General features: G+C 42.1%; 1 protein-coding gene across 1 annotated transcript in view; it reads right to left on the bottom strand.

Moving 5' to 3' along the window:
• Positions 1 to 18,639, bottom strand: part of ELOVL4 (ELOVL fatty acid elongase 4) — a 36,120-nt gene extending 17,481 nt beyond the window's left edge. Inside the window, exon 1 of the mRNA XM_059842563.1 lies at positions 18,484 to 18,639. Within this exon, the coding sequence (XP_059698546.1) occupies positions 18,484 to 18,583 (100 nt within the window). The 5' untranslated portion in view covers positions 18,584 to 18,639. The remainder of the gene's footprint in view (positions 1 to 18,483) is intronic.
• Between the last annotated feature and the right edge of the window lie 3,167 nt (positions 18,640 to 21,806).

Here is a 21,806-nt window from a genome sequence, read left to right as displayed (position 1 = left end):
CAAAATACTGATAAAACCAGTCTCTTTTATTAGTTTAAAATTAGGCACTAGAAAGTCTCCTAGAAAGCTTATACAGGTTGTATGATGATAACCTTTGCTACCTGATATAGGTCAGTCTCATGTCCCAGCCAGAATACCAACAGTGTTACCAGAAAACAACCACATAAAAGAGTTCTAAAGGGATGGTTCTACCAATCTGTGCTGCCATATGGGAAACAGAGGTTTTGTTTACAGTCTCCTTCAGTCACTCACAGGGCCCAGTTACATTACACACATTTCAGAGCTGACAATATGCTATGTTAAGTTCTAGACCAGTATGAAGGAAGCAGTGTTAGCTTGATGAACCAGTGACACCTAGGATTAGAAGATAGCTCTGCTAGAGGAGGGAAGCGAGATTGCAGTGACACCTCCTTACTTAGTGCCTGAGCTGTCCCATGTGTCACATGACCCCCCTGCCCTGAAGGCTAACATCAAGTTGCAGCAAGAGATAAAAGGCAACTACTTCATAACCATCAGAACTTCAGATACTGCACAGCTCTATGATACTAACTGGATTATTTTCCAGATCCTTAGGCCAGTTACAGTTCCCATGGAAATCACACCACAGGGCTCCTTGGGAAGCTCAAACATCTGAAACACCTGCCTTCAGCCAGGTGTGGGCAAACTCACAAATGCAGCTGCCAGAGATTTACCTAGAGGACAGGTTTATTTAGAGAACTGTAAGTCAAAGACCACGAAAAATTCCTATACCATAAATTCATTTCTGATCCCAGGCTTCAACCAGCAAATTAGAAAACCCTTCTTATCAAGAAAATGAGGAAAGTACAGAACACTGCTGTCATTGAGGAAATGAGGAAAGTACAGAACACTGCTGTCATACCTCTCCCACACTTCTTTCTCGTTTCCTGTGTTGCATTTAAGGCCATAAATTAGAAACTAATTTTGGGAACAAATTTCATGAGGCCCTCTATTTCTAATAAACAACAAGTACTGTGATCTAGGGAAAGTGGGCATGCAGAACACAGACTATTCTTACTTCCAGATGATTTAATAATAATTGAGCTGCAAATTCCAAGATGCTAGGAGGCCTAAAAAGAAATGGAAAAGCAGAAAGAGAAGCCTAACTGCTTCCATTATGGCTGCTAATACCAGAAGAGAAAATTCATCCTAATGCATGGAAACTTCAAGAAAGGACACTGGTGCTGCTAGAATGATGGGATTCAGCCGTGTGGCCACAGCCACCAAAGGAAGCCAAGGGCAAGATAGGGCAAGGACTACAGGGAGGAGTGTGAAAAAAATCAGATCAGCTGTAGAAACACAGGCAATAAAAGAGGACCTGAACAGAGTGAGAGAAGACAGTTACCACCTTACTTTTCATCAAGCTCCTGAAACCACACAGAATATCACCTACCAAAGTTGAAATCACTACTGCATTGAAATTTTTACACTCTTATATCCTTTACAATTTCATTCCTCCTTTAGTGATTGCTCTACTAATCTGAATTTAAAACCCAAAGATAACACACACACAAAAAACCAACCCCAAAAACCACCCACCAAAACAAAAAAAAAAAAAACCCCAAAATGAAAAACCACCTCATCATCTACCTGGTATCAAGGAATAGGCAATGATTCATCATGAAACAAGAAGAGACAGCTCTGGGAATAGCCAATGAGTGCCATGCTTTAATCAAATCCACAACTCCCTTCACTGTAGTGTACAGAGTTAAGAGCAGGTGAGGCAAGAGACACAGTTGCTTTCCCAGGTTTCTTGTAATAAGGAATATAAAGAGGATAAAGAAAAAAACACATTAGAGAATCTATCTTCTAACACATTGTTTCATGATTATCTTGCACACCAAAGTGGCAACACAAAGAAATGTGAAAGAGGAAGATTTGAATTTTAGCCAGGAGGTAAAGGTTACCACCCACTGCTGAAAACAGGAAACCATGACCTATTCCAGATTTCTTTTTGCGTCAGGAGACAAAGATTTCTGCACTTCTAGATGGAAAAATGAGGATTCACTAGAGGGTGAAAAGAAAGACAAAGGGACAACTTATACTAAATCCCAGCTGCAAGTAGGCTTTGCCTCACATCTCATCAGTACTGTAAGCAATTCTTGCACCTCCTTTCCACAAATAACATAAATTGAAGAACCTCACTGGAGAAAACCAAGAGATATATTACATTAACTCTGACAATTCCATAAGAGCACCTGAGAAGCTGCCATTACTCCTCCATGCCATGGTCTCAGCCTATTACTTTCCCTCTCCAAAGGGTTTTTGGACAGTGAGCCACCACATCTCAGAGGTCTTGAATTATTTACAGGAAAAACATGTATTACTGATACAAATCTTGTAACACACTGCCCAGGGTATCCAACACTGACTTTTTGGGGGCCTGACCTCTCCTAGGACAAGTAATTACAAACACAAAATGCTTCTATGAGAGGGAACTGGTCAGAAATTCAGTTCTGAAGGGCATCCTGGCCAAAACAGCAGAGCAGTCTATTCTACTGGGCTAACTATGAACACCACCTTATGTTTATTTTAAGGGCATCTAGGAGCTTCTGCATATGATTATTTTTACCTAGTACTGTGGCATGAGAAAACATGACACGATTACTCCCTGAACTTTTTCATCACAGCATCTCTCCCGGATAATGCAAAGCAACTTGTTGCCTCATAAGTAAACTCCATTCTTATTGCACAGAAGGTTATACAAAACCAATTTCATTTCAGTTTACCTGGCAAGCCTGCTCGTTCATGTTCTACACAGAAAACCCAGAAAAATGCAGACCCTTGCTCCAAACTTCTTTTCAGATGGTCTCTTTCAAGGATAAATTCACTATCCTAAGTCATCTGCTCAAGTGATAAATATTCCAAGCTACTCCAACACCTTCCTCCTTCCCAGCCCCCCATCTGTTTTAGCAAAACCAGCATAATTTTGTGTCCTACTTACTAGCTGGTGCTGATGACCACAAAAGGTTTCTGCAAATGACAGAGAACTGTGATAGCTTAAGGGGACATACGAGTGCATTAAATCCTGCAGTATTTCACATGGAATCGGGACATTTTTACCTCAAAGATGAAATAAGGTTAAAATAAAAAGGCCAGCTCCCTGAATTTAAAAAAAAATCCCTCCAACTGCTGTGAAGCAAAAAGACCAATGCCTTTACCTGATTAGAATTGACAGAGATTGACTGAATCTTTCAGGGGATTAATGCGTTTGTCTTTCAAATCCCAAGACCCAGATTCTAATTCGATCACAAATAAAATGTCTGCTGTGGTGGCACAGCCTGCATCACAGCGCTCTTCTGGTAAGGTGGGAAAAGTTTTACAGCAAATACTTAGGGTTGCACTTGATAGCAAAAACGAACCCAGCCTAGACTAAGGAATCTACTAACATGTTCTTGATAGAAAATAATTTTTATGTAAGGAAATAGTAGAAAATATGTATAGACATAAGGCTTTCCTGTCATTTTGTGTATATACATTCTGAAGTTACACCTTGCAAAGACAAGAACCAGAAGAACTTACATTTATATATTTATATGTAAGTATATTTATTAGTATTTATATATGTAAAAACAATTGAACTTGCTCGGAGGTACCTACCTTTGCAGGATGTAATTCTTTATGTGGGGAAATTAACAAGAAATACACAAATAGACCACTTTGATTTCTTCATTCAAAGCAAGAAGAGCAAGACCAGTGAAAAGGACTGAATATCCTGCCTGGCAATGTCCAAAGAGGACGTAATTAACCTATACTGAAATATGGATGGAAAGTGAAGATGAATTTCAATAAGTAAGGCTGCAGTGATGGTGTTCTAGCTTAAAAATCACAAAAAACTTTTGAGAAACCTATTGTAATTGTTTTAATATGTATTTAGCATTTAGCATTTCTGTTAAACATGGTTCAGCATTTCCTTTCTGATAGAGAAGATTTTAGATGGTTAGATTTCCTGCATTTTACTTAGCCTATGATCAATTTTTTTCTTTACCCAGGAAAATAAGCAAACAAATGCACAGCACCGTCACTTTGACATTCACCTGGAGAAATCCTGAAACAGTACAATGCTGATTATCCTTGCTTTTAAATTCAGTTTCAGAGAAAATATTACATCACTAAAATACATAATTACTGCAATGCCCTGTGCTCATGTTAGGTTCAAAATTAATACTTAGGAAATCTTCAGTTTAACAACACACGCATTCCTTAGCTATAAGGTCGGTGCTCACTAATTTATCTGGAGAGCCTTTCAAAGTTATTAATAGCTATTGATACTATTCTCAGCGCAAAGACACTTACAGTGCCAATCCAGCACATCCATCTGGCCGATTACATTTCCAAAGACACTGCAGAAATGACAGTGAGCATTTAAAAGTGGTGCTGGGAGAGCTCTCTGCAGATCACCTCCATTTTAACAAAAGTACTCTCAAAGCCAACCTCAAGTTTAAGAGAGATTTCCTTAAACAAGTCAAATTTTAACTCCACAACAGAAGGAAGGCAAACCAGTATTACCTAATTGGAGTACTGTTTCATGAACCACAGTGGTTTAATTATCTAAGAATTTCCCACATCTTGTTAGTTTCACTACCACTATAACTGAATTAACTACAAAATGAAAGCCCATATCATATAAAAAAAACAGGTGAGAAATATAACTTCACACACCTTAAAATGTTTACAAAGTTTTCACACTAGATCCCTTAAGTGATTTTAGTGCTTTAGCGATCCCTTTCCTCCTCCTTTTCTTTCTGGCTACAGATAAATATACAATATACTTCTCTCCAAGATTTTTATTAGAAATACTGGTTCAGTCATGTAAATATTTACAAGTGAATACAAGATTCACTCTGGCTACACAACCACTGCAGACCGGATCCACTGAAAGTAAACTTGAATAAGCATCCAGCTGATTAAACCCTATGCTTTTAAACTAAACTGAGTAATACATCAAAATAATTTAAAAGTAGATTTACTGTTTACAGTTTGTAGAAATTCCAAGAAAAAAGCTCAGTCTCTGACTAACACCTCAGAAAAACAACAGCTAAAGCTATAAAATTAGCCTTTAAAATAGTACATGACTACATGGGCTGCACAGTTTGAGACTGAAGACTGATAATGAAGCAGCATTGCAGAGTGAAAATTGAGAGGCCACATATTTTTGGATGGAAAATCTATAGAATTTAAAAATTTCTATTCACTTACTATTATTTTAATAGAGCTGTTCATATGGCCCCAAATGAATTTTTCTTTTAGGTTGTCATTGCTTGAATTAACTTACCTGCTTTGCTACTGATTATTCATTGCACAAATTGCACTCTATTCCTCAATTAGTGGAATTACAGAATCATTAAATTTGGAAAAGACCTTCAGGATCATCTAGCCCATCCTACGACTGAACACCACCATGTCAATGGAACCATAGCACCCGAATGCCATGTCCAGCCATGTGTTTCTTGAACACCTCCAGGAATGGTGACTCCACCACTTCCTGGGGCAGCCTATTCCAACATCTAAGCACTCCATCCAGTGAAGAAATTTTTCCTGATGTCCATCCTGAACCTCCCCCTGCACAGCTTCAGGCCATTTCCTCTTGTCCTGTTGCTAACAATCTCAGTTTATAATGATTCTTTAATGAGAAATCCTGAAATAGTAGATTGAAGCTACTGCATGAACTAAAATGATATCCCTACAGCCTCATCCATGTTTCAGGCAAAAGAAAAGTGCTTAGGAGGGATTGTGCAGACAGATTGCTGCAGGAAAGCCAAATGATTGGGACAAAAAGAATGGCCAGTTAATGCTTCTTTCTTATCTATCATACTTGGCAACATCTGCATTCTGGCATTATGGGTATTTCTAAGGAGTTTGACAGGGTCAAAGATACCTGTACCTAACTCAGAAAGAATCTAATATCATCTACAAAGCAAAGGTCATGAAACTTCCTTTAACACATGTACAAGCCAAGAGAGCTTTCTTAGAAGAATTTCCCATTTTAGTACAGGATATGTCTTTTCAGAGGCAGCAAGCCCGGTAGAACATATAGCAGCTTGCTGTAAAACGTTAACTAGCATAAAGTTGCTCTGTACAGCCAAAGAAATTAGGATTAAATTTAACTAGGTCATATAATTTCCTTTCCTAGACCCATCATTTTTTTTCCTTCCTCATTTGGGTAGTTTGGAACAGTTATCAGGTCACTCACTAGTTGCCTTTTTTGTTTTTTTAAATTTTCCTTAAAGAAACACTTCATCTCATTCACCTGCAGGGATATTTTCCTATCATAGAATCATCTTCATGGCTCATCTCTGTATACTCTACAAACATTTAAATTGGCCTTGCACTGGTTTCTCAGGAATCAGTGAAGCCCCCCTTGCTTTATGTCACAAAAAAATGTGTAATATCATAAAGTCACAGTATTAGAAGTGGTAATAACTGGCAAGAAAACAAAGATGTGAGTATCAGAGAATCATAGAATGGCTTGGGTTGGGACCTCAAAGATCATCCACTTCAAACCACCCTGTCATGAGCAGGGACACCTCCCACTAGAGGTTGCTCAGAGTCCCATCCAACCTGGTCTTGAACAGTTGCAGGGATGGGGCATCCACAGCTTCTCTGGGCATCCTGTTCCAGTGCCTCACCATCCTCACAGTAAAGAATTTCTTCCCTTGTATGGTATTGGTAAAGCTCAAGATGACATGCACAGGGTATTATATGGACAAAGGTTTCCAAAACCCAGCAAAAAAAAGCATAACAGCTGATCTGGTTTAAGTAATTTTTTTTAACTAATTAGCAGCTCAGTAGAAAGAAAGCAACTTTTTTTTTAATCTTTGATAATAAATCTAAAAATCTGAGTTAAGTACTTTGTCTATCCTTAAGCTTTAACTAGTCAGGAATAAACTAATTTGTTCAGGTCAAGAACAAGAGACATCAAAATTTTATGGCAAAGCATTGTCATTTTAACAAGCCATAAAACATAAAACTAAGGTGCAAGAATAAGAGTACTCAGCCTCAAGCACAATGAATAATGAGAGCACATACCACAAAAGTCAAAATAATGAAACCCACATATTCTAAGTTTGCTGTACAAAACCCTGTTGTGGTCAGAAATAAGAGATGCCTGCCCCAAAACCAAGAGAACTACGAGGCAAGACTAACAGGTACCACCCATAACCAGTTGTGGCTTTATTTTGAATTTCAGGGCTTTGTAATTGACTGCTTTGTCTTCTTTAAAGCTGGAAACAGCAACATAAAATCAAAATGCCACACAGCTAAGAGCAACGTCTCCTGCAGCTAAGGAACACCTGTGTAATGTGCATGTGTTTCATAAACTCCCATTAAAGTAACAGGAAGGCCAAATCAGAATTTGCTGTTAAAAGGCCAGATGTATTTTAATTAGCCTTCCCATTATTCTGGAAGCATTCCAGTCTTCTCAGGACTCCTATCAAGCATTAATACCATATTTTCTTTGTGTCTATACACAGCAATGACATTATATACATGTTTCAAGACAAGGATAGTAATGGAATTCCTATGAAGTTCAGGACACATGACAATTTACCATCAAGTCTCAGGATTTTCAAGTCCAAAGATATTACCTTGCTCAAATTATATTTATCTCCTCCATTGATTATGATTACTTGTGGGGACAGTACAAATGCATTGCTGCAAGTAATAATAAAAATATAATTCTCATTGAAGCTTACACAAGGTATGCAAGATATAAGCCCTTGAGGCAGGAAGTATTCTTCTGGTTGCCAAATCTTCTCTTCCAAACACCACAAATGCAAGATGCATCCCCAATGCAGTGATGCCTGCATGCTTTTTCTTAAATATTATAAGTTATGGAGTAAAAAGACAAAAGCATACAAAACCCCCAACCCTACCACACAATGTAATTCTACAAACTAGGTGCAGTCTTTATGACCCAGCATATGTCTCTGTATTTCTAAAGCAACAGAAGGACTGCACAAAACACACTCCATAAAGCTTTTCTTCTACTGAAACTTTTATTCAAACTTTCGTGTTTTTGCCAAAACTATTTCTCATGTCACTGCTTCATACAAAAGTGCTGGGTTTAGCACTGTGAAAACAGTTGTAGGAGTATCAGTAAGCAGTAATGCAAACACAGGATTTATGCACATTCAATGTTGCAATAACAGATTAGTCTATTGGCCCTCCCAGAGTTTTATAATGCTGAAGGGGATGATCACAGGGTATGATGATCTTCTCCAAAGACAGATACTGGATTCCTCCAGTTTAAACATAAGTTCATTGAAAAATGTGAAAGCTTATTAATATCAGTTCAATAATAAGTCTGCAAGCTCTGATCCACTGTGGAGTCAAGTGTTACATACTCAGCATACATGGGACAGTAAATTCAGCACTGCCACATGTCTAAGGACAGCAATGTTTAACTACACAGCAAATATAAACAACTTATGTTGATGCTCTTGCAACAAATTTGGGGTTCTAGATGAACACTTAGAGACTCTTAAATGCAGTGCTTGAGCATGTAGGAAAACCAGCAGTGGCAAGTGAAATTGACCTAAGAATAATACCAGAAAGCTACTGGGTAAAATTTGCAAGAAGCAGCACAGAAAGCTCTCTGATAAACTACCTGTTTTTCCTGTTTGCATTATCACAAGGATGCTCCTCATCGCTTCACTTCTACAGAAGGATGAATGAGATGAGAATTTTGTTTTGATTAAAAACTACAAAAGGAGTTACTGAAATGCATTAGCGCTTCAAAGTTCAGAGGCAGAAGTAAATTTACAGTTGTGAGATGCATTAGGTCGTCTGTTAGCTTAACACAAATACATCAGTCAAAGCCTCCGAGGAAAAACAAAACTCTCAAACATTTAGAACTTAATTCTTCAACATCCCTTTAACATCAGCAAAAAGACAAATTGGGAGGGTGAGGAACCAAGCACAAAAAACAAAAAAAAAAAGAGAGACTAATTTTGAAATGCTGATTTTCAATATATGAACTGAATGACAAAATGTTTTTAACCCAAAAAGATGAAAAGAATGATCAGCATCTGAATCTTTCATCCACTAAGTACACAGTAGCAAAATCATCACTTTGGAAGCTACGTAATGGCCATGTCCAAATGACTGCTACAACTGATTCTTTTCACTTCCACACTTGTGTTACCTTCCGTGCTGACACACGGGCCCCAAGCTTCTCTAATGGTTTCAGCAATAAAGTTTCTCCCTCATGGTAAAAAATTCAGGGATCGCTGAAATGGAGATTGGACGGAGTAGAAAAAAACCTGACCTAATTTTCAAAGCATTTTAGGGTACTCTGTATGTGAGTACTTCTACTGGGCTCATCTGTTCCTGGTAAAGCACTAAGTATTAAAATGTGTAGAAAATATGATTACAAGGTCTCCTATTTACAGCCCAGCTAGTCAATTTAACTACTAACTACTTTCCATTTTTTTTAATATAATAACTCAAACCATTTAAAAACAAGGTGTTACAATGATGTTCTAAGAATAAGAGGACACCAAATCAAGGCAGAGAGAAAAGGCTCAGCAGAAAAAGTGAAAGACATGGGTTACAAATTCACTTCTTTCATCAATATTTTAGGAACATTTAGAAAGCTATAAAAGAAATTTTCTTATTGGTCATAACTGGGAGAAGGAATCAAGGAGATAATATCTATAAGCAAATAAAAAAAGAAAATAGAAGAACACCATAGTCAAGCACGTAAACTAAGCACAACATATGCAAGAGCTGGAAGAAGACACTTTTTAGATACAGCAGAAATAGATAAGAGGAATAGGAAAATATGATGGAAACAAACCAAACAGCCAAGAATTCACAATTATGCTGAAACAGAAATTAGGGATGTGCTGGTTTGACCCTGTCTGGAGGCCAGGTACCCACCAAAGCTGCTCTATCACTCCCCTCTCAGTTGGATAGGTGGGAAAAGATAGAAGAAAAGGCTCATGAGTTAATCAGAACCACAGAATCACTAGGCTGGAAGAGACCTTCAAGACCATGGAGTCCAACCCATGCCCCAACCTCAATTAAACCATGGCACTGAGTGCCACATCCAGTCTTTTTTTAAACACATCCAGGGATGGCAACTCCACCACCTCCCCGGGCAGACCATTCCAGGACTTTATCACTCTTTCCATAAAAACTTCTTTTAATATCCAACCTTTTATTTCCCTTGGCACAGCATAAGACTGTTTTCTATCGTTCTGTCAACTGCTGCCTGGAGAAAGAGACCAACCCCTACCTGACTGCAACCACCTTTCAGGGAGTTGTAGAGACTGATAAGGACAGGGAGAGGTCACAAACTGATTACTGTCATGGACAAAACAGATGGGACTTGGGGAAATTACTTTAATATATTACCAATGAAACTCTGAGTTGTATAATAGAGAAGTAGAACAAACCTGAAAAGCACCTTTCTCCCAAACCCTCCCTCCTTCCCAGGCTTAACTTCACTCCTGATTCTCTACCTGTCATTGCCCTGTCAGTGGCAATGGGAGACAGGCAATAGGGATTACAATCAGTTCATCACATGCTGTTTCTGATGTTGCTTCTTCCTTAGGAGGAGGAGTCTTTCCCCTGCTCCAGTGTCAGGTTGTTCCCACAGGAGACAGTCCTCCATGAAATTCTCCAGCCTGAGTCCTTCTCACAGACTACAGCTCTTCACAAACTGGTCCAGTGTGGGATCCTTCCTGCCAGGAGCCTGGTCCAGCACAGGTTTCCCTAACATTTTTAACCTAAAACCTCCTGTTTTTTCCTAACATTTCTAACCCAAACCTCCACTCTTTCAGTCTGAAGCCATTCCCCCTTATCTTCTCACTACAGGCCCTTGTAAAAAGCTTCTTTCCATTTTTCTTGTAGGCTCATTTCAGATACTGGAAGGACATAATTAGGTCACCCTAAAGCCTTCTCTTTTCCGGGCTGAGCAATTCCAATTCTCCTAGCCTTTCCTCACAGGAGAGGGGCTCCATCCCTCTGAACAACTTGGTGGCCCTGCTCTAGATTTGCTCCGTTAGGTCATTGTCCTTTTTGTGCTGGGGACCGCAGAGGTGGAAGGTCTCACAAGAGTGGAGTAGAGGGACAGACCCACCTGCCTCAATCTGCTGGCCATGCTGCTTTTGATGGTGTGATTGTTGTCACAGAGATTTTATTACCATCACTGATTGGCTCAGCCTTGGCCAGCAGTGGGCCCATCCTGGAAAGGGCTGGCACTGGCTCTGTTGGACAAGGGGGAAGCTTCTAGCATAGCCCCCCCCAGTACCAAACCCTTGCTAGGCAAACACAATACAAGGGAAGAATCCCATGGTACAAGCAGACACAATGCCACAGAGAGAGTGAACACTCCAAGACAGGAGTTAAGGATCAAACCACTGAAATTATTCAAGTACCTAAAGAAAAGTTGAGTTGCAGGCACACAAGCAACACAAAACCAAGAGCAATTGATGCCCACAGGCATCACTATCTTGCATCAAATGCAAGCCAAACTGAGGTAGCTTATTCTCCCTCACCTTCCATGAGAAAAAGGTAATCTAGCTCATGCTTATCTTGAGATCCAAGCACACACAAAATGAGTTAATACAAACCACATTGCATTCCATTTATCTCCAGGCTTGCCTTGTAGCTACTTATTGCTTTGCCTACTAGCTAGGGTGCAGTACTCAAAACCCCAACAGGGCTAACACCTAAGTATTGCCAAGCCTGAATTTTAGAGCTGTCTTCATTTGCATCCTTAAAATTCCACAAGACTTTGAAGTTCATACACTCAGAAGCACTTGAGTATGACAACACTGAGCATAGTTGTACCCACTTGTCACCACACAAGATCCAGTAACTGTATTCAGTATCTACATCCTCCTAAGTGAGGTGTCAGTCAGACAGACCCACTCAAAGTGTTCCTTATGAAGCGCAGTGGTACCTCCAACTTGGTTTCCAAAAAGAGCTTGAGAAAGCAAAGCCTTGCCATATATTTACTAGTCAGAGAAGTCCTACCTTATGGATCAGATCTGTCCTTCAAATCACACTGTCACAACTTCTGTGCTCTGGGAACATCCCAGCTATATCAACACTCTTTAAAAGCCAAAGCTGTCATTCTTTCAATGGTCAATTCTTTTTAGACAAATGAAGTCTCATTTAGCTCCAATTTTTCAGGCCATTCAGGCATTCATTTAACCCTACTTGCCTTACCTGAAAAAACTCTTCAGTACACACAACAGCCTCCTCTCCCCACCTTAGCCTAGCATCCTAGCAAATTCTTCCTCTCAAAGTCCTCTCCATATCTGTTTGGAATCTTTTTATTCATTCACCTTTTATCTAAATACTCTCCCAATCAATCAAGTGACTCCAAAAACCTGTCTGGACTGGCAGAGGAAAAAGCGGAGTCCTGCCTCACCCACTCCTCATGACTCCTGATCTACAAGACCTTAAAAGGAACTACATCCTATATTCCCTAAGCTTCTTCTACTACCTGTCCTTGTGCAGCCTTTGACACTCTTCCCTGGTTGCACAGGACAGCAGCACAGCTGCCTTGAACACAACCTCTTCTGGTGGTTCATATCTACAACCACAGCCCTGCCACAGCGCTCTTCACCCTGAGCACAGCGTGAGTGCAGGGTGACAACCATGAACACTCCTGTCAAGGTACTCCAACCAGAGACAGCTACCCATGAACAAGAGTTCAGCCACTATCCTTGATCAAGCTACAAAACCAGTGGAGTTTCCAGGATGACTGCATCTGCTTCATAGCAAGGATATTTCAACTTCCCAAGAATTCTTCACCTCTGGTTGCAGTATGGGGCTCCAGGACCACATACTGATTTAAACCTCAGGATGCCTCAGCTGAGAAACATGATTTGCTTAGAACTCTGCAACAGCAATTTGCCATGTGCTGAATTCTAAACATCTAGTCATTTGGACTTCTGCAGTAGGTACTAAGATCATGCAATCAGCTTGGTTAAATTCTGTATACAGCCATTTCCAGATCTTTTCCCATGGATTCTCCTTTAAGAGTATTCATAACAACTTATTTCCTTCAAAGATTTCAAGACATGCTACCTACACAGTTTTAGAATGAATTTTCAAATATTCAGTTATGTTCTTGTCATTTTGTCTACACATTTCCTTTTCCTCCTGGAACATGCTGATGAGTGTTCAAACAGAAGTTTGTATTACATTCTTGCTGGCGCTCTTTGAAGGTTTTTTCTGTTTCATTTCTTTACTGGAGCTGAGATTTGCATATCATCCCTACAACTTCTCCTCCTTCATTTTAGGAAAGAGAAGTCTTCCACTCATAATTCAGCTTCTCATCCATAGAGTTAATTTTGCTTGATCCTATTCCTTCATAGACAAGCTTGCTGACCCGAGGTGTCTAAGTAGACATTTCCCCTTCACTAATTTACTTTTCTGAATGATGTTTCCATTTCCAAAAATGCTTGGTATCTGTTTAGTTCTGATTATGTCTTTTGAGCTGTAAAATCTGATAAAATCTCCTGATGATGAAATGGGGGTAGAATTTCCCTCAGCACTCAGCAAATTGCCTTCAATCCCAAGCATTATTTTTTTTCTTCACCAATAAATTCCCTCCCTTTATTAACTGGCAATTAAATGTCAAATGAATCAAATAAACTGGATGCTCCTATTGTTAGTTTAGTTGACAGCAGCCTCATATGATCTAGGCATTAACATTCTTTACTTTCACAATCAGTTTCTCCAAGTGCTGCTTCTGCCACAGGTTTTTTCTTTATGTTTCTGCCACAAGACAGCCAGCCCAGTTAGACAGCTTTTGCATTTCCAGTATGTTTCTCCCTGTCTAATCCTTGTGTTTTACCCAGTCATGGCCACAGATTAAAAAAACTGTTCCCTTGAGAAGAATATTGTATCTGCAAGACAAGTATTGTGCCAAATCACCAAATCTGATGCCCAGCCAGCCCTCTGAAAGTTTAGGAACACGTTCTGCTTTGTTTCTGTGAAACAGACTTCATGAACCTTAATCTCACCCTCCATTCTCTTTCCCCATCATCACCCTCTGAAGCACTTTCACTGAGATTCTATTTGCCTCCAGCTTTGGCACAAATCCTCAGCTACAAGGGACTACCTGAACTCAGAGTGTTCTGCTAAGCACCCCAGTGAGCTTCTCAAGCAGAAACACTCTGGATCATACGTGGTCATACTTGGGTTCTCCATGGGGGAAGGTACAAGGGAAGAAGAAATGTGTTTTGTTCTGTTCCTTGGACTGAAAAAGAAAATGAACCTGAACTTCCTGGGCAATTTTTAAATTAGTCCCAAGATGTCCTAGCCAAAGTTCTCATGGCAATCAGTGTCCTCAAGGAAGCTGCTCCACTGGTTCACCTTTTAGGCAAGCAGCTGTAAGTTTCCCATCTTCTCCATCCTCACTGCCTTACACTTCTGACCCAACTGATAAAACCTACACTTGATGTTGCTCCTGAACAAGATGCTAGGTAGAATACTACCCTACCACTAAAGTGAAAGTTTGCTTCTCTCTCCTTTCCTACTGATGGAAAAAGTCTGTAATCTTATTAACTGCAACAGCTGTAAATAGTTGCTGTTCCAAAGCAGTCCCACGTGGCCTGGGATGGCCCTGCCTCCTTTAAACTCTTGAGCTCCAAGAACAATCATTCTGACCCAAAGTCAGCAAAACCTTCTGTTCCTTAGCTCAGTACATTCAAATTAAGTAGCTCCTCTAAACAAATATTTTTGTCTAGTGTTTCATGAATCTTCTTTTCAAGGCACAATCCCTATTTCTATTTCCCCTCCCCAACTGACAGTGGTCTCTTCACCCACATTTTGAGATTTCCACATTCTTCTTTCCTGGATTGTGTCCTGAGTTATTCATCGTAATAGTTTCCCTGGACTCAGCTGGAACCTCCCTTTAAGTCACTTGCTCAGTCATCTAATCATACCCTTAATCCTTCCTGGCAAATCCAACCCCAACCAGCTACTCGAGCTGAGAGAAAGAAGGAAGCCCTGCCCTAGCAATTACATGGAACTGGTCCCATGCCCTTACAGAAATAAGGGCATGGAATTCCTAGATCCTATGTCCTGATAGTAACTGTTCCTCTGACCACCTTTTTTTGTTCTTGATGACCGCTAAGAACATGTTTTCGACCTTTCTTCTTGAAGATTAGGGCTTCCTAAATTATGTCCTTCAGCCTCCTATGTGAATATATAGTTACAATGGATTTTGGGCTTTCGTTGAAGGGTTCTGAAAAGTAGTCAAGGGTAGAGAGAAAAAAAGTAGTTTTTCAACAAACAAACAAGAAAAAGCATCAAGCTAATGCTGAAAATGTATTTGATAATATACTTGGGGGAAAAGTCACAGAAGACTGCTATTATTACCAAATGCAAGACTTAAAAAACCAAAACCACAAACAAATCAGATTTAGACAGCATGCTTAATGCTAAAAGAAATTGTAACATCAACTCAAAATCCATTTAGGCTCATTATGTACTTGGTCTTTTGGGGTTTTTTTGGTCTCAGAAAAGGTCAGCTGCTTTTTAAATAGCACAAAGCAGGGAAGGAAAACTATCAAATCTTTAATGTGCTAAAATAAAGCAGCACAAGACTCAGTGGGATGTTCTGGCACAGTTCTACACAAGTGTCACAGGAGTCCGAGGCAGCAGGAGAAAACACCTGCTGGCAAGACAATCTTGCTGACTACAGAGAACAGGGCTAAAGACACACAGGTGTTCAGTAAAAAAATGGAAGTGAGAAATTGAGAGAATAAGTGTAGGAGTAGTAGTGGGAATAAAATTTCTTCACATTTTGTTGTGTAATTTTGCTGTGTAGTAGTGTTTCAGTATGATTTATTGTGTAATGCTATTGCATAGCATCATTTGTTGAGCAACTTTGCTGCGTGGTATAGTTTTTTTATTTAATGATATTGAACATTAGGCAATGGTCTTGGATGCCATAATTTGTGTTTTCTGTTGAGCAACATTACTGTCATAGCTCTTAACACAAAGGTGAATTGCATGAACTCATAACAGTGCTGAATTCACAATTTTAACATATCATAGAATGGCTTGGGTTGGAAGGGACCTTAAAGATCATTTACTTCCAACCACTCTGCCATGGTCAGACACACCTGCCACTAGAATTTCAGACCCTCATCCAACCTGGCCTTGAACAATTCCAGGGATGGGACACCTACAAGTTCTCTGGGCAACCTGTTCCTCATCACCCTTGCAGGAGAGAATTTTTGTCCTATTATTTAAACCTACTCTCTTTCAGTCTGAAGCCATTACTTTGTCCTATCACCACCTGCCCTTGTAAAAGGTCCCTCTCCTGCACCCCTTTTAGGTACTGGAAGGATGCTGTATGCTCACTCAGAGATGGCAAATGGAGACAATTACTTTTGTCTGAACAAAGAAACATGCAGAAAAGCAGCAAACCAAGCAGGTATTTTTGCAGAACTTAGGGCATTAAAAATTATTTCACTGAAGAGCCACACAGCATTGCTACATGAGTAACACTTTCTTATCCTGAGCTACCTTGTAACTACAATGTGGCATATTAAAACATGTAAAAACAACAGCAGAACCTTGTTCCCCATACTCCTGGGTATAAATAAGAACTGTAACGTGTTTTTCATGTGACTTAGGCTCTTCCCAAAACTAGCCTTGCAGCGACCTGCTGTAATCCAAAATCTGAACAAGAAACTCTCCACAAGATAGGACTGATTACTTCATTACAATGGAGTTCTGCTTTAACAGCAGTGTTACCGAACTTAAAGCAAAAACTAAAAATTTTCCATCAGTAAATCAGTAAGACTTACACATATATTTTAGGGGCAATAGCAATGGCATCCTACTACTGCTTAACATCCTCCAAAGAAGCAGAAGAAAAAAGTTTGCTGTCTGTGTAGTGTCACTGTTAGTTACTTATTGTTACATTCTTTACATTTACTTGCTTTTTCTTCTCCCTCCCCCCCCCCCCCCATCATTTTTGCTTACAATAGACATGGTTTATTGACAGACTTAAATAACATTTCTGAAGTTCAGGAAATATATCAGAACTTGAAGTGGTTTTTTTTTCAAATAAATCAAGTAATCTACAAGGTTATTAACTTTGTACCCACATCTATTTTTATATCCATCTGAAAATGCTATTGATTGACTAGAATAGCATCTCTTTCATTTGTTACCTGGCAGTCTATGAACAATTGTATGTTGCAAGAGTCAGAGAGCAAACACTGGTAGATTACAATGCAGTGCTGCTGCAAGCATTTTAATTTGCTCTCATATTCTGGCAGTTTTTAAAGACAGAAGAGAAAAATACCCATGCAGGCTCAATTTTTAAAATATAGCAAAATACAGAAGTTATGGAAAGGCAAATTGTGAAAAAAGTGAGCTCCTTCCATCTATAACATAAGATTAATTTATTATCTGACAGATGGCAGAAGGGAGGGGGGGCAGAAAAGCAAAGACTGCTGATGCAGTGAGCTTCCCGTCTGTAATGAAGGCCCCACATTCCCACCTATCACACTGCCACCAAATACATCCACAGTTACATGCACACCAGTTTTGCTCTGTGTTTCAAAATAGCAAAACCTCATCGCTGCGTGGACAACAAAAAAAATGAAGAAAACATCCAGAGGAGTAAATGATCCTTCTGCCAGCTGCCCGTGGCTACTCACAATAGCAACTGTGAAAGCGACTCCTTTCATTTGACACACGAGACAGAACCATTCCCGCTGACCAATAACACTCCCAGAGCTACCGGTCACTGCAGCAAGGCACCACCTCATTTGCTGTCCCAGCACTGCAAGCTGCTTTTGCACATTTCTCCGTATTCCAAGACATTTACTCTTCCTTCAGCATCTGCCACATTGCAGTCGTGGAGTGCCCATACAGGAGTGGAGCGCATTGAAAACGGAAAACTGCAGGACTGACCCAAACACACTTAATATAAAAAGAAAAGCTGCTGCCCGGGCGGTAACAACCATTTCCTCATTTATTTTGCTGAACTCCACGCGATGCCGACGCGAGGCTCCCACCTGCCGCAGAAGCCAAAGACCGCCTGAGCTCCGGCACGACTAACCGGAGGGCTTCGCTTACCTCCGACATCAGATCCCCGTATGACAACCCCAAGGCACGCCGCGGCGGCCGAGAACCGGAGGAACCGCGGCCCTGGGAAGCGGATTTCGCTACGTCCACCCGCGGGCGCCCGGGGGACGCGCTCACCTTGCCGCGGATCGATGCCCCGCGCAGCCCGGGCCGCTACACGGGATTACGGCGGATAAACAAACACCGCACCGAGCGCACCCGGAGGGGCGAGGAGGGCAGGCGGGGGTGGGGGGGGTCTGCCCCCGCCGCGGCCCCATCCCGGGGATCCGGAGCGCGCTCCGCGTCTCCCGGGAGATGGAGCCATTTTGAGCCGCTGCGCATCAGTGGCAGCGGGCGGGGGGCGCCGGGCACGGCGATGGCGGGGCCGCGGCCGCCCTGGCGCGTTACCTCGGATGCTCCAGGTCCAGCGGTAGAACTCGAGGGTGTCGTTCACCACGCTGGACACCAGGCCCATGGCGCTGGGGGGCTCGGCGGCGGCGGCACCCATGGTGAGCAGCAGCAGCAGCGGCGGCGGAGCCGGCAGACCTGTCTCGGCGCGTGCGTCCGTGCCTCTGCGCCGGGGCTGCTGCTGCTGCTGCCCCTTCTACAGCCGGGGATGTGATTTAAATCTCTATCTCTCCGTATCTCCCCTCCAGACTCCGCCTCGCTCCCGTCACCGGCTCCCGTGCCCCGCGGGCAGGGTGGAGGGCGCGGAGGCGGGGGGCGGCGCGGCGGCGGCCGCGGCTCCGCAGCTCGGTGCTCCCGGCTCGGTGCGCAGCGCCCGGCGCGGTGCGGGCGGGGGCGTCACGTGGCCGCCGTCCCGCTGCCCCCGGCGGCGCCCGCGGAGCGCGGCCCCACGGCCCGACCCGGCCGCGCAGGCGCTCGGCGGCCCCGCCGGAGCAGGTGCGGGCGGCGCGGGGACCCGCTCCTCCTCCCTCGGAGGGCGTGCGGGGTGGCGAGGAGGCGCTTGTTAACTCAGCCTGGCTTTTTATGTTCAAATAGGACTTTTTAATTTTTTATTCTACCAGAAAGGGGGCAAATGAATGTTTCAGCTAACTCCTATTTCCTTTCTTTCTTTTCTCTTTGTATAAGTTTGGATTTTTCTTCTCTCTTCCCCTCTTGCTACCCCTTGGCAGACACGCCGAGGATCCGGCGTGAGTGATGCTGGTGTTACCTCCGTCTGTGCATATCGAGGCTCTTCTTCTGCTTCCAGGAGCCTAGGAGCCTTCGCTAAGGTCCTTTCTCCTCCCACTACGGATAAGACCAGCAACCGCAACGGGACATCGCTACCTCCCTGCCCCACCACCTGGTGGCACTTCCCTGACCAGCCTTCTCCAGGTGCCACAGCTGCCCTTTGCACATCTCCCCTTATCTCCTGGACCAAGGCTTCTATGGTCGCTTCATGGAGCAGAGAGATTCAGCTGCCTGGAGTGTTGCTGGGTGCTGCAGGAGAAGCATCCATTCTGCACCCCGTGTTTCAGTCCCAGCAAACCCTCTGTCTGGTGTAAAGGCACCACCTGCTCCTCACACCCTGTGCTTCTTATCTCCTTCTTGGCAGCTCGTCTGTCCCATGATCTTGCATAGTGCAGATGGCTGCATGACACCCTCGGGAGTGAGGGGCAGGAGGGGACCTGCTCCACCCAAGTTGCAAGCTTTCCTCCTAGCAGGCAGTAGATCAGATGGTGTCTGCCTCTCCCTCCTCCAGTGCAGCAGCACCTCTGTCACTTGTCACTTGGTCTTGGTGAGCACAGCTCGCACTCCTCCTGCTGGGTGAGTCACGCTCGGCTTAGCTCCCGCACTGCTCTGGCTGCTGCGATCCCAGCCCTATGGACAGGAGAAGCATACTGGCCATCACTAGTTACTCCTTTGGAAGCAGAGTCACTGCACCAAAACCTGGTGGTTGGCAATAGGGATCACCTACGCTGGGAAAAGGAAGAGGAGCTATGTCAACATCTGGAGGCCTTGATGGAGAGCTAGGTCCAACTTACCCAATGCTGGCTGAAAGTTGGAGCGAAGCAAGAATGTCACATGTGGATGTATGGAGAGCTGCTGCTTCTCTCACATGAGAACAGTCAATCAAAATTCTACATGAGTTACAGTGACTTGAACAGTGCCTTATTTTGATGGTGCGGATCATGGCAGAAGGTCTGGTGAGAGCTCTGAAATGGATCTGTCACTGGGTAGGGCAAGGTGAACACCAAGCTGCTTCTCAAGTTGCAGGCAGACAGTGTAGTGTTAGCTGTGCTTCCTGTGTCTCCAGTAGGAGAAACCACTGGAGTGTATTCTTGGACATTTAGTATCTTGATGTGTGGTTAGCATTGTCTAAAGCGCAGCTTCAGAACTTTTTCTAACATTGTCATTTAAATCAAAAGGAAACCAGGAGACTGAGTCATAATCCTCAAATTGGTATGTGGCCATTTGTGTTGGCCACATGCTTGAAACAGAACGGCTACTGAGTGAATCAACATGACAAAAGTTTGCACTTCCCTGCCCTGTTGGGCAAGATATGGACTTAGGAGAGTGCCACCAGCACAAAGAGTGAAAATCCACACTCTACCAAAGAACAAAAAAGGAACAAGACATATTAGCAATATGAATACATATCTCTGTTAATAATTATTTGTATTATAGCTTACATATACTTCTTTATTAGAATGCCTGTTTATTCCATGGCAGTCTTTTTTGCACAACTGACACCAATAATTATTGTTTATAAAATGTTTATATCATCCAATTTACTGTTTCATCTATTTCCAATTAGGTGACTTTTCTTGATGGCAATTATATCCTTATATTAGCAATATGATTGTACATAGATAATTTCACAGAGCCATTAAGGCTTGAGAGGAGCCACAACTGAGTTGCAGAGTTTGGACAACAGGGAGAAGATGAACTATCTCACCAAAGTAACTTCCTCTGTGCTTTGAGATTGCCTTAAAAAACATGCTGAAATTTATGGCTAACTATTTTTATTACTTTAACTTTCAACCTGCAATTATGTGGACGTGCTTTTAAGATTAGGTCTGTGTCTGGGCTTCCAAACACATCTCAGCTAGTTTTCTACATTTGTGCACCCAGCAGGGTATGCTACCTTAAGAATGCTGAGACCATGTCTTCTACTCAAAGAGAGAAGAAGGAGGAAGGCATCCAAAGGCATAGTATCAAAATATCCTCCAAAGAAATCTCCAGCATGGTAGTCAGAAAATTATGATTTTTCAATATCATGAGTTGGCCAGTGTTGTCGTTTTCTACTTGATAATCTACTCATTCCTAAAACCTGGACATCTCAGATAGGCAAATTTCTGCTAGGAAAAGGCAGATCTGTGGCAGCTGATTCCAGAGGAACACACACATGAATTCCCAGCTGTGCTCCGGCCATTTGCCCAGTGCTCCAGGGTGCTTGTGCTGGCAGCACTGTGTGCTTTGGGAAGGGTGCAGAAGGTAACAGGAAGTCGTGGGATAGGTGGCTCTAGGAAGGTCTCCTCCCAGTTCCCATTCCAGATACAAACTCTTTGTATTTCTTCCAGATATTTGTGGAAAAAACCCCTAATCATGTCTCATTTCAGACCTGTTTTGAGCCATTTTCTTCTTCATGAAACAAACAAATAGCAACAGAAATGTTACAAGCTCCCGATGATCAGTGCCTTTAGTCTTGCTTGTAAAAATGCATTTATTCATTAATTTCAGTGAAGCATATGGTATCATAATGACTGATGAATCAGCAGATGCTT

This window comes from Haemorhous mexicanus, chromosome 3 (genome assembly GCF_027477595.1).
Source record: "Haemorhous mexicanus isolate bHaeMex1 chromosome 3, bHaeMex1.pri, whole genome shotgun sequence".
Lineage (NCBI taxonomy): Eukaryota > Metazoa > Chordata > Aves > Passeriformes > Fringillidae > Haemorhous > Haemorhous mexicanus.
This window is presented reverse-complemented; position numbering and strand designations above follow the sequence as displayed.